A 26,442-nucleotide genomic window follows, 5' to 3' on the forward strand; every position below is an offset into this window, starting at 1 on the left:
GTTATTGGAACCCGTTTTAGAATTATGCTAGAATTGCTGGTTATTTCTTGGTATGTTGGTTGGATTGATTATTTATAAGAAATTACTTTTTGACTTGCTGGTTGATGTTGTTGTATCGGTTGATTTAATTAAGTATTTCTGGGGATATTTAATTATGTTTTTTAAAAAAAATGGGCCGGGGCTTCACAACTTCTCTATCGTTCAAATCTTTTACTTCCAGGAAAACCTGCAAGTTTTCCATTTACTTGAACCGAAATCGTAGATGTAGGTACGCAAAGTCGAATCCAATGTATATATTTCTCTTGAAAGTGTGTTCAGAAAAAGGACCATTGCACCGAATCAAAAGCTTTCGATGTGTCTATTTACATAGCACAACGAGGAGATATCTTTTCCTTATGATAATCTTTCACCGATTCAAATGCTAGCAGAACATTCTCCATTAGTAATCGCTCTTTAACGAATGCAGTTTGGTTAAGAGAAATGATCGTTGGTAGTAAACCTTTCAATCTATTCGCCAGTATCTTCGAGATGATTTTGTAGAGAATATTGCAACAAGAAATAGGCATGTAGTCTTTTAATAGATTCAAAATATATGAACAACTCTCTCAAACCAAAAGATCATTGTAATAGTAGGGGCCAAAATCCACAAAAACTCAAGATTCACACAATAAATTGATGGCTTTCGAATTAAGCTAAACAAAAATAAATGCATATTAAAATTCCGAGTAAATAATAGAGATGTAAATTCAGTGGAGGAAAGCGCTAAACTTAAGGAAATTCCTTTGGTAAATCAGAATTGCAACCAAACAAATAGTTAAGGGTTTAATTAAGAACCGTTCTTGAACTCAAATCACACTTGTAAAATTTATCACAAGAGAAGAGAGAGTGTCACAGCTAACTTGTTTGATTCGGCATCGACTTCAGGCCTCATCTCTTTGAGTCTTGTCTTATAAACTCACCTACTGAAACTTAAGAGAGTGCTCTATAACCAGCTTAAGTTTCCCATCGATCCTCTTCATATTCACTCGTCGACACCTCCAACAATCAAGCTCGAGTGTTCTGCTTTAGTCACTTGGTCGAGCTAGTTATACTCGATCCCCTGGTCAAGTCATTCCGTCAAGCCGCTTCTACTTGATCCATATGGTCGAGTCTACCACTCGAGTCAGTTCTTCCGTGCTTATAAGTCTCTTAACCGAGTCTTATATCACCATATATGCACCATTTGCTCTCTTTGTAGATCACCAAGCTTTTCTCGACTCAAGTTCCTAATAAGAGGCTTCAGCTTCTTTGAGAAGCGGAACAATGCAGATGTTGAATGAAACAACGTTTATGTACTGTCCCAAAAAGCTTTAACCATAGGCAAAATTTCAGACATGTTGGCAATAGAGTTTGTGAACTTGAAAGGCCTTTTTCTGGCTGGTCTCCCTGCATCACGTTGTATTCTACTTCGAAGTTGGTCTGTACAGCCACCAGCTTCATATACACATTATGTTTGCTAGTAACGATGGAGCCATATATCACATGAGGATCCGATCTAACTTCTTACAAATCACGCCCTCATCACGATTGTTACAGTAAGTGAATAAAGGCCCTTGGGAGCTAATATCTGTCTATAAGAAATGTCTAACAATGTCTTGAAAGTCTCACATACCCTAAGGCAGAGTAGGCAATTGAATGAAACTAGAGTGCTCCTCTCCATCCAAAATTTCATTAAAATCTCCCATAAGGATCCAAAGCTTATTTCTGGACATTTGAGAGTTTTAATGATTTATCAAATCTTCCCATAAGCCTCTTTTCTCTTTTGGTAGGTTCTTTGCATAAATGAAAGATCAAAAATATTCTTCATGTGGTATTTCAGTAACACAAACATGTTATTAGCTGGTCACTTTTAAACATAGGAGTTAAACGCACGGTTGATCTCCAAAGTATCCAAATGCGGCCCAATGGATTAAACTCATAATTTGCCATGTATGACCAAACTTTGAAAACAGAGGATGCTTTTTGAACCGATTTCTTCTCCATGATACATATCTTGACTAATCTTTGAATACAGAGGATGTAACTAAACATTTTGGTCTCCCTCCTCCCACTATCTCTTTCTCTGCTCTTATTTCTTTCAATGTCCCTTTATCGATATTATCACCCTTAGTTCCAACTTCCACTTTTGTATTGACAGCATTTTCAACTTCTGTATTGACAGCATTCTCCAAAATTTCTCTTTATTCCTCTAGAATACTAAGAGCTATAAATTTTGATGCCAAAATTATTGGCTGCACCTGCTCGACAACTTGTCTATATAGATTGTGACCAACTTTTCAAAAGAGAGACCATTGACCACTGTTTATGTTGTGTTTTCTAACTTTTTCCCTTCTATAATACATAAATTCTGAACTTTGACTTGTTCCATTTCAGTAGAAGCTAGAGGCTATTCCTAGTTGGTCTTCTGGAATATGGATTACTTCATTGTTAACGTTTGATACAACCTCATATTTTTCCTAATTATCTTTCTCTTTGTACTTCGAGTTTCCCAAACATATGGCTTCAAGATGGCCCCATTTATCACAAGTGGAGCATCTCAGGGGTAGCCATGGATGGATGAAGTCCACCCAAAAAATCTTTACCATTTTTGAAGAACTGAATCTTTATAAGAAATTCTTTTGATAGATATGCATTAACAAATATTTTTGCAACTTCAAAGTTTGAGCAAGCTGATGTTTTCAAATGTATTCGTACCCGGTGCCCTACTGCACTTGTAATAAAACTTAGATCTTTCCAAGAGAACATGTTCAAGGGAACCTTCTTCAGAGAAACCCATAATGAGATTGATTTCTCTTTCGGGTTGGTTCCCCTTCGTTTTCGGAGTCCACTTCGCAACCATCATTGGAACTTCTGCAATTTTCCACATATCTCTCCTTAGAAATCTGGTTCAAACCATTAGATGATGAACCCAAAATCTAAGTATCGTGGAATCAACTTCATAGAAATTAATTTTTGAAAACTATGCTCCTTGTTTCCAAATTTTGTTAACAATAACATAGATCTTGGTTACATGTAGAGCCATATCAAAACACTTCTCCACTAGAAAATCTTTCCATTGTGGAGTAGCGTTTTCGAAAACTTCATCAAAGATCTCTACAGATCTATTCTCATCCGAAGTTGAGATGTTGAAGTCATACTTTTAGAGAACTTCTTATCCTGAACCACTGAAACTCACAAACTCGTTACTTTAGTGATAGAAGGATTTGTCGATCCATAAAATTTTGAATGCCCTAGTCGCTACTATATCACCCATAGCAAAATGTAGCGTCTTCTATATTCTTGGTATGCAAAGATTAAAAAAAATTGTCAACTAAACAAAAAAAAAAAATGCTAAAGATAGTTCATGTAGAATTTTGTTCATCTGTGTGAGTTTTGTGTTATATTTCCACGATATTTATGCAAACTAAATACAAATCGTATGCATGTGAAAGATACAACTATTCGATGAAATATCAAAAAAGAAAAAAAAAATGTATACCAGTGTAATTTCTGCCCTAGTCAGTATGTATGGTGTTATTCAGTTCTTGATGTTTTTAACAGAAACAGAAAATAAAACATCAACTTTGTCTATGTATAATTCTTTTTCTTGTCCGTCGTGCATTGAGAATAATTTGTTTTCTTTCGAATTTGGTCTGGTGCGTGAATTATGTGTTTTGGATATGACTTTGATTTAAATTTAGTCAAAGATTATATATATATATATATATATATATATATAGAGAGAGAGAGAGAGAGAATGTAAAAAAAAAGCATAAATTTTTAAATTTGAAATGTTTTAATTCTTAACTTTGAAAATATCGTGGAAGCTCCTTTGGTTCATTGGTTGATTAAGGATTAATTAATGCTTTCATTCCAAGAAGTCTGGGGTTCGAGTCCCAGATACAGCGATTTATTAACAAATTTGCAGATTAATGGAGACAAGTGTACAGGAGATCTCCAACGATGCACAATTATAGCCGTTCGCCAGGATTATACGCATAGAGAAAAGTGTCGTTAGGTCGTGGATTATTGAAGGTGTTCGTCAAAAGCATGAAGAATGAAGTGTCGTCTATCGTAAATCTAATAAGGGTCGAAAAAATTATCTGTTGTAGAATCGTCTATGTAATAGTTCTCATAATTTGCAATAAATAATAAATCCATACGATAAAAAAAAAAAAAACTAAATTGATCATTTGAAACATGGCGTTAAATCATCAAGTTCTAGTTGAATTCATAAAATAAATTATAGCTTTTGTTGACTTGATCATTTGAAACATGGTGTTAAATAAATAGATAAAAACTATTTACGGTGTTAACTGCCCGTTAGAAGTCTTCGTTTAATCTAATGACGTCGTTTGATAATTGAGAAAAAAATGTCAAAAAAACATCAACTTTCAAATTTGAGCCGTTTTAATCTCAACTTCGAAAATCTCGTTGGTGATTAAAACGGTCCAAATTTGAAAGTTGGGATTCAAACATTTTTGAAATTAGGCATTAAAACGGTCTAAATTTGAAAATTCATAATTTTTCGACATTTTTCCATCAAACGACATCGTTTAGAATAAACGGATATTTTCAACGGACAGTTAACATCGTAAACGGCTTTCGTCTGTCTACTTAATGACATGTCTCAAATGGCTAAATCAACAAAAAAAAATTCATTGTTTATTTATAAAGCAACAAAAATAAAATAATTTAATCAATATTTTTAAAAATAAGAATTAAAAGGTTCCAAATCTAAAATTCATGCTTTTTTTTTAATATATTTTCCCATATATATCTAACAGCAACAGTGACGTCTCTATCATGGAGCTTTGATGTTCCTAGTAAGTAAATATTATATAATAGAACAATCGATTACAGCTATAAGTAAAACAGTGAAGTGTGAACACTTCCAAGTTATTAAGCTTTTTTTTTTTAAGTTTGATTAATCTTGGGTGTTATATATATGCGATATGTGAATGAATTGATAACATATTCAAATTGGCGCTGTTAACGTTTATTTTTGGATTTGAACTACTACATGTGATGTATACTGATTTTCACAACGGTTAATATATACTAAAAGTTCTAATTAACATTATGATATAAAATTGAACAATATAGTTGTGCATTCCATACATGAATCAGCTAAACATCATATTTACTTAATAGTGTGTTTCTTAATATTAAGAGAGTAAATGGTCTTAACCTATAAACTAATAATATGTCTACCAGAAACATTTTAAATATTAAAAATTAAAAACATTCAAAAACATCACGTAAAATCAGACAGAACTTTTTTTTTGGGAAAATTCCTAAAAAAAAACCCAACTATTTAATATTTTCCAGAAAAAAACTTGAACTTTTTTCCGATGCCGAAAAAAAACCCCAACTAATTTACCGCTGACAAAAAAAACACGAACTATTTTTTTCTTCCAATTTCCTCTCGTCTCTGTTACGGCCGTTAACGCCGTCGTTGACGCCATTACTATTTTTAGAAAAATTCCTTAAAAAAACTTAAGTTATTTAATTTTACCAGCAAAATACCTGAATTATTTTTTTGTTGCCAGAAAAATGCACAGATCAAGATTTTTCTCTTTTTCTTTTATTTCATTAACAATGTAAGGTGGTTAGACCTCATAACTTTATGTGTTCTCTTGAACCTCATACAAATTCTCACTACAATTAAATTAATCGATTTTTCAATTTTCCAATTAGAACAAAACTCACAATTACATTAATTGATTTCCCAATTTTTTAACTAGAACAAAAAAAAAACACAATTAGATTAGTCGTTTTTTTTAGCTTTGAGTTGGTTTGATTAAGCTAGCTTTACCTTCAATTTTGGTGGATTTTGCTTGATTGGAGTTTTTTTTATTATTATTTATGTAGAGAATTTTTGAAGATCTACCAAGATTTTTGGGGCTCTTATGAAATTTAGTTTTCCATTGTTGATGATGTCCCAAAATTTGTAAAGTCTGAATAGATCCAAAAACAAATCTAATTTAAAATTTTGAAAATCGACTAATCTATTTGTATATTTTTGTTCGGGAAACTGAAAACTTTTATGAGGTTCAAGATAACACATAAAAGTTATTAGCTATCACCATCTTACATTGTTGATGGAAGACAAAAAGAAAAGAAAAGAAAAATGTTGATCTATGTATTTTTCTGGCAATGAACAAATAATTCGGGTAGTTTTCTGGCAAACTTAAATAACTTGGGTTTTTTTCAAGATTTTTCCCAAAAAATAGTAACGGCGTCAACAACGGTGTTAACGCCCGTAACGGAGACGAGAGGAAATTGGTAAAACAAAATAGTTCGTGTTTTTTTTGTCAGCGGTAAATTAGTTGGGGTTTTTTTCCGACATCGAAAAAAGTTCAGATTTTTTTCAGGCAAATATTAAATAGTTGAGATTTTTTTTGGGAATTTTCCCCTTTTTTTTATCGTTTTGTCTAAGATTGTACAGAATGAAACGACGTGTATTTTTTTTTGGTTCTCCATTTCAATTTGAATTAAAACGAAACATGATTTATTTATTTTCTGAAATTTGCCGACCCATCCCGTTTCTACTTTTAATATAAACCAAATAAGTAACTAATCCACAAAAAAAATATAACTTTTCCTTGCATTTATTTATTTTTAATTATTATGAAAGACCTGATCTCATCATATATACGTGACATTCATGGAAAACAAAAGCTAGAATAGGAATTTAACCAGTAGTTTATTCATGTTCAACTGAATTTCACTGTTTGTCGGTGCACGTGTACGGTCGTCCAAGTCGTCAAGATACGTTTCCCACTAATAGCATTAAAACAGTAACACTATTCATATATATAACTTTTTCATAATAACCAAAAATGAGGTTTTAGCAAAAAGAAGAAACAAAAAAAAAAGAGAGAATAAAACTGATAATATATATATAAGGGATTTATTAGAACTCAAGATCGAAACCTGAAAACTGAACATTGCTTTTATCGCCAGCACCATCTCCATCTACATGCATGGCTACAGATATATCAGGATCTTCGGATCCAACCCGGTTTTCCTCATCGGGTCGGGTTATTAGATCTCCGGCTGACGTGGCGGTGGTGGCGGTGGTGGTGGTCCCTGTGGAGGATTGGCTGTATAAAGCTGTGAGTTGGTGAAAATAAGGACAAGTCCTTGAGTCAAGTGGTCTCTTCTTGTTAACATCTTTTGTCTTCCTAAAATACTTGTTGATGTTTTCCCATTTCTCTTTGCATCTTTTGGCGCTTCTCTTGTACCCAATCTCCAACATTTTCTTGGATATTCTTTCCCATAATGGAACAGCTTTTGAAGAAGATGATAAAGAGTTCTCATCTTTATGATCATCATCATTCATGTTACTGATACCTCGTCTAATGTTGATAAGAGCCAACACTTCATCCTTTGGCCATCTCTTGCCAAGATCACTTTTATCATCACTTTTTGGAGGTTTTGGGGTTTGGGTTTTGGTTTTTAGGGTTTTAGTGGGTTCAAGTGATTTGTCATGGGTTAAAGGGTTATGTGGAGTTAGGGTTTGAGGTAATAGTGATGATATAGTTTGAAACTTTCTTCTGCCTTGGGTTTTTGGTAGAGTTAAAGAAGATGAGTCTTGAGACAGACTTGTTGGATTTTCGACAACATCAAGATCATGGTCAGTGAACTTGGATATGAACTTGATGATGCTGGTGTTTCTATCACTAGCCATGGCTTGTTCTTGTACTCTAATCTCTACCTCTTTGTTAACTCTCTCAATCTCTTGCTTCTTCCAAGCTTCCTCTCTCGCAATCTTTTCTTCTTCATTCTTCACCATATCTTCTAGGAGCTTCTTATGCATTTCCTCTTGTTGAGCTATCATGTTCCTCACAAGACCCTCACAAAACCCTTTCAACACACCAAACCTCTCTTTCTCTTTCTTCCTCTTCCTCTTCTCCTTCTCCTTTATGATCATCATCAAGCTTGACGATGATGATGACTTCGCATCCTCCTCTACGTTTCCAACTTTGCCAACCTCAATGGAGTTTATTTTATTCTCCATTGATGTTTCCTCTACTTGACCCTGATCGTGATCTCTTAATTTGTCCTCCTCCATTAAGTCTTGTCCCGTTACCGTTTCTCCCACGTTTCCTTTTGCTTCTACTGAATCGTTCCTCTTGTTTTGGTTGTCCCCAACTTCTGATGAAACATCATAAAACTCTTCAACCTCACTGAATACTCTATAATTATTTCCCTTGTTGTTATAATTGCCGATGTGTTGATGATCATTAGTGTTGTTGTTGTTAATATTGAAATATCTTCTCTCTTCTTCTTCAAATTTCTCTTTGCATTCTTGTGGACTCCTCTTAAAACCAACTTCTGCCAACTTTCTACAGCATCATAATTTCATAAACGACATAACGTCATTAATTGTGTGAATATACATATATATATATACACATATATTAATTTCATCGTTCGTTTATTTCTAAAAATGTATTAAAATGTCACAAAAATGCCAATTATGTATAAATAAAAATACTTATTAATGGCCAATCATTGTTAGCATCAAAATTAAATATCCCAAAATGCTTTTTCAAAAGAAACAAGATCTAGTCTCTCAAATCAAATTGCGTAACCTGAATGCCCACTTATAATTAGTTTTATCAAACTAATGTACATGTACACGTATATAACAACACTAAAGAGACTGATGTTCATGTTCATATATATGCATCTATTGAAATATATAAATATTTGTTGATGCATATATACATAGAATTTTATTTGTATATGTGTCTGAATATGTATTACCTTGAAGTATGCTCCCAATTGAATTCAGGGAACCAATTCTCCACTGTAGATCTGAACCTAAGAAGAGCAAGAACTTCATCACTACACCATGGATGATGATGATGATGATGATGATTATCACCATCATGATCCGTGTGACCTATCCACTCAGCAGTAGCACCACCATCTTTGATATCATGGTGATGATGATGATGATGATGGTGAATGATCTTACGCCTATCAAGGCTCAACATATGCTGAGCTTGATGATTGGTGTTAAAGGAAGAGAATGAGACAGGAAAAGGGAGTGATCTTTCAGCCGCCGGTTGATGCGGCGGAAGCGGAGGAGGCGGCGGTGGAGATGCTATGAACCGGTGGATCTGCTCCGGTACTCCACCATCAAACATTTCTTTTATTCTTTATGTTTCTTATTTTGTTTCACTTGAGCTATTCACATCGAAATCTCTCTTTTCTCTCTCTTTTTAGTCTCTCTTTTTATATTGCTATTTTTTATATTTCATTTTTGAGGGCTAGATGTTTATATTTTAAAAGTAAAATATCTGTGGTTGGTATTAAGCCATTAATGAATAGTTATTGTTTATTAACTACTTAACCATAGATTTTTTTTTTTCTGATTTGATTCTATTGTGTTAATTATAAGTATATGTACAAGAAAATTTCCTAGAATAGAAGAGAAGTCTTAAAACCTTTTTATGTTTTTGTTCTACTAACTTTATATAGAATATTCGAACCATTCTTGAATTATTTGGACTATATAATTTCCAATTAAAGAATTAAGATTTTCAATGATGATTCTGAGAGCCTCACGGTCGAGTTCTCATATTCAAGAAAAAGTTTAGACGCTGATTTACATGAAAAATATCAGCAAATTTATTTTCTTATTGAATCGAATGTATATAGTAGCATTATATGTTTTATCCTTATCTTTCCAATATATCTAACAATAATGAAAATTACAAGTCAATTTTTTACTCAAAAGCTACCGTGTAGATAAACACGCGTATACAGTCCAAGTTTTTTTTTTTGGTTCTTCTTGCATAATAATTGACTGATAGTGAGTGTTAGTGTTATTTTTAACAAAAAAAAAAAAAAAAAGATAGTGAGTGTTATTTTCTAAATGTAAAAAATATTTTAGATTCAATTTACAAAATGGCAAAGACAAAGACAATATTACTAAAAACGCCAAACATCACCTCTCTCTCATTTATCAGTTATCACTGACATTTTTTCCAAATACAATAAATCGAATTATTTTAGCCCATGTTATAGCCACCCCTTATGCTCAAACTAATTAAGTGAAACCTAAGCATTAAAGGAATACTTGTATAATTGAATACTTATATATTATAGTTTTGTCTTAGATTTATAGGATAAAATGGCACGAAAGCATAAATTACTGATATTCTAGAATCTACTAAATTGTTGAACAAATACCAAAAGAAAAAAGAAAAAAATCCACCAACAACTGATTTTTCACTTCTCATTAGATAACAAAATATTGAAATAATAGTATAAGTTGATAACATATTCAATTTCAAAATATTATACAGACTTACAGTCGACTAAAAAAAGTGACAACCAATATGTTCTGTTTATGAATAGTAAATCAACAACTTAAACTTCTTTTATTACAACTCTTTCAAATAATCCATTGATGTACTAGATTATATTCTCTCATGCTTAAATAACAATATGATATAAAAGCTTACTATTATAAAAAAATATATGTTCTTATTATATAATAACTACTACTTCCGTTTCATAATATAAAATGTTTTGATTTTTTTTTTTTTTTACAATATAAGATATTTTAAATTTCTATGGAAATTATAGATTAGTTTAATATTTTATAATTCTTTATATTATGCATTATTTTTTATGATTAGTCGTACTTTTTAAAAGTGAATATTTCTTAAACTACGTGTTTTTAACTAAAATATTTTATATTTTGAAACATACGCTAAAATATATATGGTGGACTAATAACTCCGGCGTTGAGGTGCGAAGTCTCCCTGTAAGAGTATTGGGTAGGGATTGATTCCCTTGAGGTCTTAAGAAAAATCTTACATTTTGTAACAAAATAAAAAATAGACTATCCGTAAAGCCATCTATAAATGTTTTCAGTTATAAAAAAATCCCTATTTTATAAACTCTAGAGTACTTAATCTAGGATTTAGCACATAATTTTCAGGTTAATAAAAATAAAATAATAACTTTTTGTGCAAAAAAATAAAATAAATAACTATCTTCATGTAATCCTCGATGAAACAATAATAACTCATTTTAAAATTAACTCATTTATTATTTTATTACAAAAATGAAATTAGTAAAAATGAATTTCTACATAGAATATTGAGAGCCTATTTTTAATCTAAAACAATAAAATTCACCTAATATCTTTATCAAAACATAATAATACATAACTTAATATAAACCAGATAGATATCAATACATATGGTAGGAGTGATCTGTTTTTTTATCTCATTGATTTCTAGAGACTACCAAAAAATTTTGTATATTTTCCAGAAAACTATATAAATTTTGCTTTGTGATATTTGCTTACAGCAATTGTTCTTGTCATTATTATGATATACTTTATACAATATTCAGAAAAATAAATATAGAAATTTTGGAGGTACATTAGAATCCTATGCAGAAGCAGATGCAGATGATAGTGTAATAAACGGCAAGCGAGAATGGCAGGGCACGTGAATACATGCAGGAACTGGGTCCTCTTTTATTTATTATTATTTTTTATTTATGACCCCATTGATTTTGTCTTTTAGGTTTCACTCATCTGCTTCTCAGGTCCACCTATTTATGGTGCACCTCTTTTTCTTTTGTCGACTTGTCGTTATTGCGTCAGCGATTGTATTGGATCATGGAATCACTATTAGGACGAGGTACGTGCAATTCTTGCTTTCTTCTAATGTCGGCTTAAATTACTTTCACATCTACTGCTTCAAATACGTCACATTATGTGAATCTCATTCTAAAACTTTATGTTTGTCTCTAACATATATTATATATACATTATCATTATTTGTTTTTTTTACTACTCACAAAGTCACAATGATCAGTTTTGTTTCAGACTTTTTAAGAGAACTGGTCGAAATCCGCCCTCTGCGGCGGAATATTTTTTAAATGATATTCTTCTAAATATTGAAGAAATTTAAAATTTAAAATTAAAAAATAATTTTAATTAAATATCTAAAGTATTTTATATTTATAATATTTGAAGGTAAAAAAAGAACCAAATCAAATTGAAATGCTAAATCAAGAACAAACCGTAAATCAGTTTTAGTATTCGGATTTTAATTATAAATATTTTTACTGCAGAAATAGATTCTTGCAATTATTTGTTTTCAATGAGATATTTCTTATTCTGACTAAATATCAACGAAAAAAAAAAAAGCGATTATAATTTATTGGTTATAACTTATAAGATGTAAACAATAATAAAAGCTGTAATTTTTTCTATTTCAGCTAAATCAGTTTTAATTAATAAAACTACATTAAAATTTAATCTCAATTAGTTAAGTGGTTAATGGTTGAAATGTTTAAAAGACATTACGTGACTAACGATTGAGTGTCTTATATTGCGATTATAATCTTAATTGACCATTGTTTTACGATTACAATTAACTTACTTTTAACATATATAGGGATTAATCCGGGCTACGCCCGGATTATATTGGACAATTGATATTTTAAAATTATTTTATTGAGTTTTAATTATTGTTTTGTTTTTTAGTAATATATAAATTGAAAATTATGTGAAGTTGTATTTTAACATTTTAATAAAGAAAGGTTAAATGATACTCCCTCTGTTTCAAAATATAGGATTTTTTAGACATTTAATTTTGTTTCATTTTATATGATGTTTTACAACTTTTTAGGCAAATTATAAATGATTTGATATTTTCTGACTATTTAAATTCTTCAGTCTTTTATACTATTGGTTGAATTTTATTAAATCAAATATTAAATGATAATTTTTTTAAAAAAAATTAAATTTCTTAAACTGTGTGTTTTTACCTTAAACATCATATATTCTGAAACAGAAGGAGTACTATTAAAAATTTTAATTTTATCCATCTATAATTATATGTGTAATTTATATTTTAATATATAATTCATTTTTCTTATTAATTGTCTATATAGTATTTTGTCATCTATATATCTCTCTCTTAATTTATATTGTAGTCTTATCCATTCTCTATATTTTTAATTTTATCTCTTAACATAAAAGCAAACGATGACTTTGTGTTGTTTATTGATGCCTTCTGCACTAAAAATTTATCAGCCAAAGTATGTGAAAAGTTTTGGAAAACAAATACAACCTGCACAAACCTAGCTAATGTAAAACAATTTAAGGTTTATTTGGATTATCTACCGAACCAAAATGTTGAGGCAGCACAATCCCACCATGCTGGAGTGAAGGTCGAAGTTCTTGAGCCTATACTATACGTAGTTTCAATTTCCAGAACTTGCATTGTTTCTATCTACAGACAAACTCTCTAAACAACCATACTTTCATATAATCATCCATCATCCTCATCAGTATTCTAGGAACCTTGATCACTGGCTTGTCGTTTTTCCTAATCGAAATAAAAGATTTGACCATTTTTTTTGTGTCCCCATGTATAAACTCTTCAAAACCAACTGAATTGATTCTTCTAAACGCATGTAATTTGAACAGATACATTGTTAATCGTAGCATCACATGCTTTTTTTTAGTGTGATGGTGTTATTGACTTAAAACCTGGAAGAAAGAGTTATTAGGGATGATCAAGTCAAATATTTGTACCACTCATACAAAGAATTTTACACTATAATTATCTTCATTATGCTAGAGTCAACTTTGCAATGTGTTATTAAATGGCTTGAAACATCTACCAAAAAATTATAAGTTGATTAACCATGTCTCGCTCTCTCTTCATCTATCTTAGCATTAACCATTGGTTTGGAAAATTAAAAAAAAACGTTAGTAAGAAGTTATAGGGCTGCATGCAGACTATGATATAAAATAAGAGTCAAATCTATAATCTTACCTCACTCAATGACATGAGAGAAGCATTTGAATACCTAAGAGGGCATAGTTCCAAGCTTCGTCTCCCTTCTACTATGGAAGGTAAATGCCATCTGTTTGATATTGTAAATAATAATAATAAAAAAAAAAAACAAACAATGGAGCAGTATGTGGATAGGAAAAAGGCCAAACCTCAAAGACGATATCAAAGAAACGTGTTGGTGGAATCTGTCTGTAGCTAGGTAGAGGCTATCCGTTTCCAGGGTTTAGCAAACTGAAATATCCTCTTCTCAAACAATCCCAATCCGTCTCTGTCTTATTTCACAAACACCAAAAATATTGTTTGTACTGATGATGAGTTCTTCCTTTGGGATTAATCAAACTGTAAACTTAACAGAAATAGAATCGAATTTCTTACACTGCTACATCGTTATTAAACGATGAGAGATGGAATCAGCTTTTCTTTTTCGAATGAACGGTGTCGATCAGATGGCCTCTTATGTTCTCTTCCATCAATTTTAGATGAGGATGAAAAACAATTTGGGTAATTTGAAACTGGTTTTAGGTGGAACGACGTCGACAACCGTAAAGAGATACTAACACTGAAACAATTTTATAGATTTCAATTGTAGCGTATGCATCTCTAAGAAGGTTATTTAAAGCGGAGATAGATGGTCAATTGAACATTGATGATAGAAACTCTGAAAACTCAGATCGTAGAATTTGTGGAAGTCGATCAGTTAGAGCGTCGTCTTATTTTATTTTTTTTTCGTTTTTATCTATTAATTCATGGGCTTCGAAACAGGTCCATATAATAGAGGCTTGCTAACGTGGCTAATTTTTGTTTTCGACGCTGACGTGGCAAGTAGAGAGAGAGAGAGTATTATAGAAATAGCCGATGCGGCTGGCTTCAGAAGCCTCAAACAACACCTTTTATTAATAAGAGATGACATGGCTATTAATTGAACAATATAAAGGTAAATTAGTTTTCTAATTTTTACTCAAACCAGAGTCATCCGCGGCGACTGAAAAGGGTGTATATCACCGATCGGGTTTACGGTACTCTCCAAATAAATTCATCTCGTCCGGGATAAGAAGATTTGTTATCTTTCACAATCAAAACCAATTCAATAGCTATAACTGCACTTATTATAAAGAGAGGCTACTGTGGAAATATCATTCCAAATTTTTGACATTTTCATAAATATTTCACTGTAATGCCACTACCAAGATTAATTGTTGTATGTCAAGATGTTTGCATGGCTTCAAACATCTTTTGAAGTAAGCTCCTTTGATTATAAGTCTCGTTTCAAAAAATTGTTAACACATCTACCGCGGTTACTTGCCCTTCCTCCTACCGCCTCGTTCTTCTTTCCTTAATTCTTTTTGCCTCTTTTCTACTGTCTTTTACTTTCTTTGCCTCCTCCAATTTCTCCTCCGATCTTGATCTTAATCTTACCTTAATTGGTAATCTTCTTATATCACTGTCATTAGTTCTTCAAGAACAAGAATGTAGCAAATGCCTAGCATCAAGTACACTACTCAAAAAGTTCCCTACAATTTGTTTAACGACTCTCTCCTTTAGCTTATGTATCCCTTTTGCGGGTTTCTTCGTACTTCCACCACCAAGTTGTCCTCCAAATTTGCCAAGAGTCATATTCAGTTCAAACATCTTCTCTTCTCTTTCTTTATGTTTACTCACGCTACACTAAACGATAGCCTCTGTTTCTTTTGAGGCTTTCCACTAAATGCATTCATTTATTATTCTCCAATGCTTTTTTAGCTTATTTCCATGTCATGTACCTTCAAAGATTAAGATCATGTAATAAGAATATAAACTTGCATCATCATGGAGAGTGCTAAACTTGTCAATGTCTTCAAAGTAAGAAAAAACATAATGAATTTGAGGATCTGGAAAACTTCTTCAAGCCTACAATTCTTCACTTTCTCTTATATCATAATGTTGAAAGCACAAATTGGCGAAGGCAATGAAAATTTCTACAACTTAATAGTCTATATATGCTTCTCTTATTGATCATCAAAGCTTGTGTATCTAGATCTACCTGAGTCTTTCCTTATAAAAACCTAATGCCACGTCATCTTAAATGTTACTGTCTCAAAAAACTTAAGAAGAAGTAAAAGAGACTGAAAGAAAAAAAAAATGTAAAGCAGAAAGCTGAAAAGTCATGCAGAGAAACGAAGAAGTAAAGAAGACGAAAAAATATTGTTGGGCTTTTTAACATTTTAATTAGTCTTTTTTGGTTGGGACCGGCTAACAATAAAAGTTATTTATATTTTTACTTAACATCATTTATTACGAGTTTTTATGTAGAGTAGTATTTGAAAATTAGAAAATGGGGACCCTTTGAAAACGGGCCCAAAACAAATGTTTCTTCCTGCTCTGTTCAGGGTCAGCTCTGCCAACGGGCGTCGAACCCAGTACCTCTATCTGGGAGATTTATTACTGGGCTAACACAACGTTGGTAGTCGTACGTATCTTGTCATTACCACATGCACTCGATTCCGTTAATTTTGACATAAATTTGATACCATGTAAGATTTGAAATTCTCTGTATATTTTTGAATGAGTTTTACAAAGACGGTTCCAATCTATTTATACAAAAACTAATGTTTACCCTAATCTCAATAATGTACATAAGCAAATTGTAGTCAGCCGATTAAGCCCAATTTAAATATATCTCCCAATAGGTTTGAGATTGGCCCAATGGACAACATTTGTGGAGATCACAAGTTCACTTACTCATATTTAATTAGCAATGTCTTAGTTTTGAACTATTTTCATATTACTAAACTAGATGTTAACCCGCGGTACACCGCGGGCCTATATTTTTATTAAATAAATATTCAATATTTTTTTAAGATGATCTATAGATATATGCTGTTGTTTTGTTTGATTTAAATGTATAGTACATCGCGAAATGATATTTTATAACTAAAAATTTTAAGTTATATTTGTTTTGTTAATTTTATTTGATTGTAAATTCTAGGATTTCACCCGTACTATATTATCCCGTATTAATATCAATCCAAAACCGTCAATTTTAGGATTTCATCCGTAGTATAAAGTTTAAGTATTTATAATGTTTAAACTTCTTATAAAAGAATCGAGATGCGTTTTTGAAAAAATATTAAATTTTAAGTTGTATTTGTTTTGTTTAGTATTTAATATTGTAGAATATTATTTTGATTGTTAATTTGGAAATTCAACATCATTTTGTTTTTTTAATAATATTTTTATTTAAAAGACATATAATTCGAGTCAATAAGTATATATATATATATATATATATATATATATATATATATTATTAATTGTTTAGAGTTCATCTATATTATTAATATTATAAACTTTTTCTAAAATTTTAATATTATAAATATTTATAATATTTTGAATTTGTATATATAACAATGTTGGATTTTATCAAAAAAAATTATTTCGTATTAAAATATATGTAATATAGTAACTCAATTATACATTTAGATATTGACCCGTGGAACAATTTTGACTTTTTAATTTTGATCTTCATAAATTTATGATTTTGGTAGTATATAAAACTGATTGGTGGTGTATGGTTTTTGATAAAATTTAGCTCTTATAGTTAGAATTTAATTTAAAAAAACTGTTAGCAATGTGCCATGCTAATTTCATTCTTTGATGTATTAAAATTTGAGATCACTAACCTGAATTTTTAACATCACTTATCAAAGCAGTGACCCGAGCCTCCAATTCTCCCATTTCTTTTGCACCGGCTATTAGCAATCCTATATTCAGAGCCATTATGAGTTTCGTCTACGTATAGAAACAAACAAAATAAAGATGATGTTAATCGTGCGAACATAAAGATTTGACCAAAATAAGGCATATATACAAAGGAATGTGTAGAGAGTTTTATCAATAATGTGTTTGAAAAATGAGATGAGAGGTAATGGTAAAGACTAAAGAGTATATATAGGCGTCACACATTAGATCATAATCTCTTGGTGACCAAGGAAATTATATTTGATACCTTAACTAAAATGGAACAAAATATATTCTTCGGAATTTTTTTTGGAATATACTACTATGAAGAATATATATGTAATTAATATTTTCTATAAAATCGTTGTAATCAATATTTTGTGTGGAAAAAATAGCAGAAAGGATAATGTGTGAATAAGTAACTGTAATCACATTAATTATTCGGTTGTTTGGAAAGATTTGCTTCGATATTTATGGAAACTGATTGATTTAATTCGTTTATTAACTTACCCAGCGGCATGAATTATGGGTACGTTTACTTTTGGAGAATATATTATGCTAAGATTTTCATATTTTGATGCATACGTATATTCATTAAAATCAATTATCTCACTGATTTTAATATTTTGATGCATAGGTATATTAATACCATTAAATCAAAGGTTTGTAATCATAATTGGAAACAAATAATGACTTAAATGCGATTTAGTAATGTTGTAAAGAATATGCCATTTATGTAGATTGATTGTTGGGATTAGTTTCCAATTAGTTTTATTTTTGGGATTATAGTTATCCCAAACTTTAAACTAATTTAGATTTTATAGTTTTGTATTCATAAATAATAAAATTATTTGTTCACCCACATCAGAAAATATTACCCAAAAAAAATTACGTAATATTAAATAAAAAATTAAATAACTAACTATTTTCATTTGATGGTCTAGCCAAATTATTATTACTATTTATGTATTTTAATGACAAAAATAATTTTTAAAAATAACAAATATTAATTTTCATAACAAATCAAATTATTTTTCGTAAGAACAATTTTTTACAAAATATTTATTGTAATCAAAATATTTATTGTTAGAAGTAGTTAAGGTAAATAACAAATATAGTTAATAACAAATATAGTTAGTTTGTAGATATCATATATAATTAGATTTAGGTGTTAATTAAAAATTAATGTCGTTTTTTGTTGCAGATTGCATTGGCGAAAATAAAGGAACAATATACTTAAGGTATGTGAGATGTTATTTGTATTGATTTTGGTAAAAATGGAGTTAATCAATTAGGTATGGTAAATGCTAAGTATCCGGAGATTTTGATTAATATGGAAATAGTATAAGAATAAGTAGATGAATTAAAGACAACATGACTTCATTTATCAGTTTGAAATTAAGACAACATCCCTAAAATTGCTTATCCAAGATCCGAACAGACTAAAACCGGGTCAAACCCGGATCCAAAAGAATTAAAGCAAAAAAGTACTGTAAAAATGTATATGTAGATTAAGGGGATGATTGAGAGGGACTTTAATTTTTTTGTTTGTTCTACAGTCTTCACTCGATTTTGAAAACTGTAATAGAAGTGATTTATTAGGTTCGATTTGATTTCAAAAAGGATAAATATGATTTTTTTATAAAACTGCATTTGTACCAAAGTGATAGTTAGCAAACTGATTTTTGCTTGGTAACTAGTTTTCTAAATCAAGACCGTATTAAACACCTATAAAATAAAATAAAAAATCATCTATGTGGGAAATCTAGGTTTGGACCAAAGGCTCAAGCAGTTTACCTGGTAGTCTGCTAACAGGCGATCTGGCTACTCCCTGACATTAGTCGGAAAGTATTTCAAACTCGGGACAGACAGTGTGGTGGCCCTTCGGGGACAAGTCCACTCTGAAGCACTTTGGTACGTTTCTACCGTAGCTGACCGGATCAGCCGATAAGATTTATCAAAAAAAAAACAAAAAAAGTAACTTTCGTTCCAAATGATGAAATTCATACATCATCCAATCAGTTTTGACTCCTTCAGAAGCTCAATCACAGTAAAACACTAGAGACTTCTTCAAACCGATGCAGCGAGTCGAGCCCAATGAGTATATAGGGCGGTCTATTCTAGTTACTTTCAAAAATCCATCTCCGGTTACTCGGTTAGGCCTCGTTTACTCGGTTAGGCCTCGTGCTGTTCTGGTATTTCTTGTCTCTTGGACAGTAGAAGTACCGCTCTTTCTCCCTCATCGCCGCAAGCTCTTTTTAAACATCGATTCAAGAAGATGCAACAAATCAAAGTATTTTGTTTCGATAATTTTGGAGAAAATTCATAAGTTAGAATTATGTGGCTTACTTGGGAGGTCCCATGGATCGTATTTGTAAATGTAGAGTTTCTTGAGTTCAAAAGGTAGATATTTGGGTAAAATCTTCTATTATATGAATGAATATAATAAAATCTATAAATAGTTTTGATCAATATTAAAACACTTACTCTTTAATTATTTGATCATATAATTAATCTCTTCTATTATATCAATTAAACTCTCATATAATAAATCACTTCGCTCAACTGCAAAACCAAAACTCATAAGTTATATAGATGAAATTGTAATATAAACTTAAAATCTAAATGATTAAATATAACGACAAATATAATTTAAAATCAAAATTTTATATCCATAATTTATACGAGTTGATGCTAATGTCTCTACCGCTAAATTCTTTACAAAATATAAACCTAAAATCTAAATTGGTTAAAAATTACCACAAATATAATTTAAAATCAAAATTTTATAATATTCATAATTTTAACGAATTGATGCTAATGTCTCTAAAGTCTCTATTGCTAAATTCGTTCCAACCACAATTTTTGCAACCAAAGTTCATACAATCTAAGTTTGTACAACTAAAAGTCAAAGTCGTTACCAATCGGCCCCCAAGGCACTTCCCAATTCGGTGTTTGAAACATTTTCAGTTTTTGTTTACTCAAAACTTACTCTTTGTTTCTCTTGTATAAAATAGATTTGAGATTTATAAGTAGGGGTGACTCAAATATGTAGGGGTTTACTTTAAATGGGACTAAAACGGATATGATAACAAGAAACGGAGATATGAAACGATAAAATGAACCGTTTACTTTCAAATTTTGGAACTTTTGAAAAATAACATAAGGGGTTAAATGGGCCATGTATTATATATAGAAAATGTTCTTATATAATAATTTTTTAACTTCAACCATAAAAGATTTGAAAATTAATTGGAATTTCAAGACTTCAAAAAGATAACAAAACAAGGAGATAATTAAGAAAGATTAGCTTTAAATTAAGGTCTCAAATAATTAAAAGTTGTTATTTCTTTTCTTAAAATAACTTTTAAAAAATAAATAAATAATCAAAACTCATTTTCTTATGAGTGTTATTTTCAAAATGTAACAAGAGAATATGTGAGATTAAATCTTAATATATTTAAATAAATTATTTAAAAAAAATATTTTTCGTTTTATTTAATGATTTGATATCCCAAGACAAAAAATAAAAATATATCTCTCCTCGTCAATGTTATCATGCCCAGGCCCTAATACTACTATAAATATACATAAATTAGAAGTTTATCTTAGACTAAATCTCGTTTAATTCAACAAAACCCTAATCATCGCAACAACGGGGAAAAGTTAGGGCTTTAGAGACGGAAAAGACAAAGATTGAAGAAAGGTTCCTTTTTTCTTGTTCGCTTTCTTCAATCGTTTTCTTGGATGAACTTTTTTGATGAAATCTTCGATCTTTTTTTTTCTTGTTGAATTTGTGCTTCCTTTGATCGAACGTTGCTTCATTTTAGAGATTTCGATCAATTAGAAGGAAGAACTTGAGAATCTCGTTACTTTAGTTTAAATGTTGATTTCAGTGGCTAATCTTTTATGTGTTTATATGTTTTCATCAGTGTTTCCATGGAGCCTAATAATCGTTAGTTTCTTGAAGTCAACACACAACTATCAATCCCAAGGCTAAATCACTTTATCAATTTAGTGCATTCTTGGTCCATAAATGCTTTAGATTATGAGCATGGATATGTTGTTGATCACCAAATGATATGGGTGTTAGAGATGATGAGAGCTTACGAGGGAGACCGACTAACAAAAGAAATAGAAGTTTTTGATTCACCCAAGAGACAGCAAGAAGAGAATAATAGAACATAGTAAGTAGAGTAGAGAAGAGAAGAACATAGTAGAGTAGAGTAGGGAAGGAGTTCTGTTATACCATGGACATTTGAAATTCTGTTATACCATGGAGATTTGAAAGACATGAAACATTTTTCTTCAAGTGTTTTTTGTTTCTATTTTTTAAAATTCAATAGGTAGTCCAATTTGATTTTGGGGTATGTGTCTTTAGTTAACGTCAACGTTTCTGGTTTTAAATTAAGTGTTCTCTATTGTTCTTAGATTTTATATGGGTTTAGTGCAAGAGATATTGGGAGTTATGATAATGGTTTTTTTGTTTCCAGGTTAATGGGGTTCACTTGATTTTTTTTTATGGGATTTATTTTTTATTTATATTATATCTCAATTTTATATATAAATATTTTTTCATATTACAGGTGAATTATTTAGAACGCTCATATTTTTAGATCATTTTTAGTTTGATATGTAGACTGTCCAAGATAGGATGATTATTTGTTGAGTTGCAAGATTTACGCCACGGGATGTTGTTATTCCCTTTTACTAAAGTCGAAGACGAACTTAAGCTCCATCCTCTTTTCAAGATTGAAGATTATACCTTGAGGAGTCTATTGACACAATATGTTTATCCTCGACATGATGTCCACGATATGATATCCACGACATATGTTCTGTTTTGTGATAGCATATTTTGCGTTTCGCGTCCCACCTTTGTTGTGTGGGCGAGTATTGGAGATAACTTGGAGAACAAGATGTGTATCTTACGGATAAAGTAATATAGAATATTAAAGTTCGTTTATGAAGTGAAGCCCAAACCAAAGAATATTCTAGATCTCTATATTACTTCTTGTACAAGTTATTTCCTTAGGTGTTTAGGAAAGTTTACATTATGTGGGTGATAATATTATGCTAATGTTACCTTTATATATATATATGTGTGTGTGTGAGATCTCGTATTAGACACAACTTAATGTTACCACTCTTTTCCTTGTATTTCAATGTGTAGACATCCAACAAATATCATACACTTTTGGAGAAAATGTGCTCAAATATACCTTAAAAGTGAGTTAATTACTGAGATAACACCCATCAAGGGGGGTCTTACTCAAATAACACTAAAAAGTTGTCAAAAGTCTTTTAAGCCTCTCTAAAAATTTTATTTACATTTGTGCCATTTTGAATTAAAAAACCCCCCAGAAAAAAAAAATTATAAAACTAAGAGCAGAACAACCCTAAATCATTTCTCTCATTTTGGTTTCGACAACAACCGACGGCGGCGACCGTCTCCTCCGCCATAACCAATCCTCACCACCACCACCGTCGTTGTTACGCCATCGCACCAGAGCCCAACCGAAAAGCTAAATCCAATTCTTCTCTCACCAAGCTACTCCCGTCACTACCGCAACAACACTCACCTTCTCCTGCTCCAGTCTCCGCGACTCATTCTCTCTCTAATCACTTCTCTAACGTCGTAAGATGGATTCCAGATGGCTCGTTGGAGTATTACGCTGATTTCGCCTCGAAGCTCGCTGAGGATGGCCGAATTGAGGACGTCGCTCTCATTGTTACTTACTCTCTCATTGTTACTTACTCTCTCATTGAGGACGTCGCTTCTCGGAAGAGAAGACCCCTCAAGGGCTTCCCAGGTTACTTACTCTCTCATTGTTTCAGCACTGCAATTTAAATCTTTAACAGATAAGTGAGTTGAAATCAAAATTTTGTTTACAAGATTTCTGCTTTTTGGTATTTGAATGTTGAAAATAGCTATATCTCTATCTAGGATCAAGGGTTTAGAGAATCGAATTGAATTACTTGGTATTATTACATACTCAGTCCCAAGTAGGTATATTGGCCGTAGACTAGAATGAAATATTTTGGAATTTGCTCAATTGATGTGGAGGATTAGGGTGTCGCTATTTGATGCTACCAAAGTAGCCAAGTATCCATTTTTTCCAATCTTGATTTTCTTTAATGCGCTTATCTTTTCCTATGCTCTCTTGACCAGAGTTACAAAGGCTAAGGTGAATGAGTACTATGAGAAGATTGAAGCTGTTGCTTCGAGAATAGCTGCTCAAGTGGTAAGTCATCTGAACTTGAAAGAGATTGTTCTGTTGGTTTATAAAACATTTAGGCATTTGGTCTGAGGAGTTGTTTGAAGTTTGCTTTTTTATTTCTCCATGAGTTTAGTTTCAGGCAGGCATGTTTTGGTTTGTTCCTGTGTAGAACCATTTTAGTTGCAATTTCAAGCTTTGCTTCTGTAACTAATACCAAGTTATTGATTTTTTCCCCAAATTTACAGACTGACACAGAGTTTTCTTATGAAAATTTTGCAAAGGATTCGACCAGCGATAGTTCTCCCAATATAGAAGACGATACACGAAGCCCCACTTCTCCACAGCTGAAACGAAGAATCGTGTAAGTGCAATACTTGATTCACATGCTTCTCAACTTGTAAAATTTTCCTTTATTTCTTAGCAACTTCCTTGATTCAGGTAGGCCTTTATGTTCCAAGGAGCCAAGCTATGACGCTGATCCCTCAAAACCAATAAAACTAGACACCGCAGCTCAAGCGCGCATTGATAAGCAGAGGTAGATATTCATAGATCACTGAGAAAAAACTAGGATCTCATTTGATCTAAGCACTTTCCTTATATAAACAAAACTATCGCCAAGAGTATAAAGTTGTATGCTTTTGAATTCGAGTTGAATTTGACACTTCATGTCACATTGGTGAATCATTTGATGACAGAAAGCTTCAAGAGGATCTAACCGATGAAATGGTGGTACTTGCGAGACAACTCAAGGAGAGAAGTCAAATGATAAGCCAATCTGTGCAAAATACAGAAAAGGTGAGATGCTATCCTTTTCCTTACAAAACACATGTACTTACTATTATCATCAACAATGGGATAAGAGAAGAATCTATATTGGTTCATATATTGTTTCTACTAGCTTCATTGTTCTTTAACATTTTTCTGTTTTTTCTTTATTGTTGATTCATTAACAGATACTTGACTCTACAGAGGAAGCCATTGAGCAAAGCTTGGCAAGCACCAGACACGCAACCGTAAGAGCCACAAAGATATATTCAGAAAGCTCAAAGACAAGTTGCTTCCAGTGGCTCTTGATCTTCGCCATGACCTGTGTGTTCATAATGGTTGTCCTGTTGATCCGAGTCACATAGTAAAGGGTTCCTAGTGTAAACCAAATTAGTGAGATTCCAAATCCTCACTCTTGAAGCTGATAGAGGTCCTATTGTTAAGCCACATCTCAAATATCGCACGAATAACAAATATCTATTTTGTATGTATGATGATGATGTGTAGATTCCAAGAACCACAAATAAACCAGTTTCACTGTTTCAATACCTGAACACAAGATGTAGAATCTGCACGAATAACAAATATCTAGAATCGTCATCTATTTATCTAACTAAAAATAAAAGTTAGTATACCACGGCACTTGTGATCTTATGAGAATTAAATTAGCACATAGAAACAACATAATTACTTTATCAAAAAAAAAATTAGTATACCACGGCAAGTACTTTATTTTGGTATGCAATTTATATGAGTTTATGTTCTTGGTTCAACTTGTACAACTAAGAGGAGTTTAAAATTAAAATTATATCTATGAAATTTTAAAAATTAAATCGTAACAAGTGATTTTTAACATTAAAAACTTTAAACTTTAATAATTTATTACATTTTCTATTTTCAAATATAATATATAAATTTTTATAAATTTATTTGATAATAAACTTGTTTTTACACAAATCACTCTTTGTGTAACAAGGAACATTTAGTTCATGATGACCTATATTAATGCAATAAATAGTGAAACTATTATTTCCTGAATATTTTCCTATCAAAACTTCTTAAAAACCGATCTAATGTGAAAATTAATGTGACCAACTAGATTTATATTTTCGATTTCAAGGTTCAACTTCAAAATGTCGAAATTTCATTTAGTTCAACTATGAAGGAATCAGGACAACAAGACATCTACATACAACTATGTACAATATCTAGTTGTCAAAGACCCCACAAAAAATAAAATGTTGTAATATAAATTTTTTTAAAGGGTAAAATCGACAATTCATAATGTTATGTTCGCCCTACTTAAATCTAATCGCTAACAATTTCTTCTAAATCTACCACCACATACATCCAAAAAAAACGCTCAAACGTGCTAGTTGAGTAAACCGTTACTCTGCCTCGTTATGACAGAGTTAAAAAATAACTCTGTCATAAGGATTAACTCTGTCATGTTACGACAGACTTATTTCGCAAAATTTGTCAAGTAACTCTATATCCCTCATTAAGTCTGCTGCCACTACATGTTACTCTTCCGCATAACTCAATTTTTTTTTAACTCTGCCACCACATACGTTAAATCTGTCACGGTGCTATTTTAATAAACGTAAAGTCATCATAATCTGTCATGTAACTCTGGTTTTTTTTCAACTCTGCCACCACTGTAATTAACTCAATCAAATAACTCTATCGCCTTATTACTCTATCACATAACTTATTCAACCTAATAACTCTAACGTGATATTCTACCAAAACCTATTAACTCTATCGTCACTACAACGATAGACTTTTGATGTGGAGGGAAATTTTCCCTCTTAAAACTCACTTTCTCTCTCCCACAAAAATAGCATCTTTTAATGGCAGTTTTGTAA

General features: G+C 31.3%; 2 protein-coding genes and 1 long non-coding RNA gene across 4 annotated transcripts; 1 reads left to right on the forward strand and 2 right to left on the reverse strand.

The window, feature by feature from the left end:
* Positions 1 to 6,775: 6,775 nt before the first annotated feature.
* Positions 6,776 to 9,373, reverse strand: LOC9310491 (trihelix transcription factor GTL2). Its single transcript, XM_021022516.1, has 2 exons — positions 8,797 to 9,373; positions 6,776 to 8,372 (listed from the first exon to the last, which is right to left on the reverse strand). The coding sequence occupies exons 1-2, from the start codon at positions 9,180 to 9,182 to the stop codon at positions 6,938 to 6,940; spliced, it is 1,821 nt and encodes a 606-aa protein (XP_020878175.1). The 5' UTR covers positions 9,183 to 9,373; the 3' UTR covers positions 6,776 to 6,937.
* A 3,671-nt stretch (positions 9,374 to 13,044) lies between these two features.
* LOC110227782 lies at positions 13,045 to 14,547 on the reverse strand. 2 transcript variants are annotated; one of them, XR_002331459.1, is made up of 3 exons: positions 14,247 to 14,547; positions 14,021 to 14,139; positions 13,045 to 13,941 (listed from the first exon to the last, which is right to left on the reverse strand). It is a non-coding gene; the product is annotated as an uncharacterized LOC110227782 (long non-coding RNA). The 2 variants fall into 2 exon arrangements; XR_002331458.1 differs by having other exon boundaries at positions 14,021 to 14,547.
* An 8,695-nt stretch (positions 14,548 to 23,242) lies between these two features.
* LOC9310493 lies at positions 23,243 to 25,178 on the forward strand. The gene is made up of 7 exons (XM_002872265.2): positions 23,243 to 23,255; positions 23,359 to 23,401; positions 23,761 to 23,833; positions 24,055 to 24,170; positions 24,252 to 24,344; positions 24,505 to 24,604; positions 24,763 to 25,178. Exons 1-7 carry the CDS (start codon positions 23,243 to 23,245, stop codon positions 24,937 to 24,939), a joined length of 615 nt encoding a protein of 204 aa, XP_002872311.2. The 3' UTR covers positions 24,940 to 25,178.
* Positions 25,179 to 26,442: the final 1,264 nt, after the last annotated feature.

This window comes from Arabidopsis lyrata, assembly GCF_000004255.2.
Source record: "Arabidopsis lyrata subsp. lyrata unplaced genomic scaffold ARALYscaffold_6, whole genome shotgun sequence".
NCBI lineage: Eukaryota > Viridiplantae > Streptophyta > Magnoliopsida > Brassicales > Brassicaceae > Arabidopsis > Arabidopsis lyrata.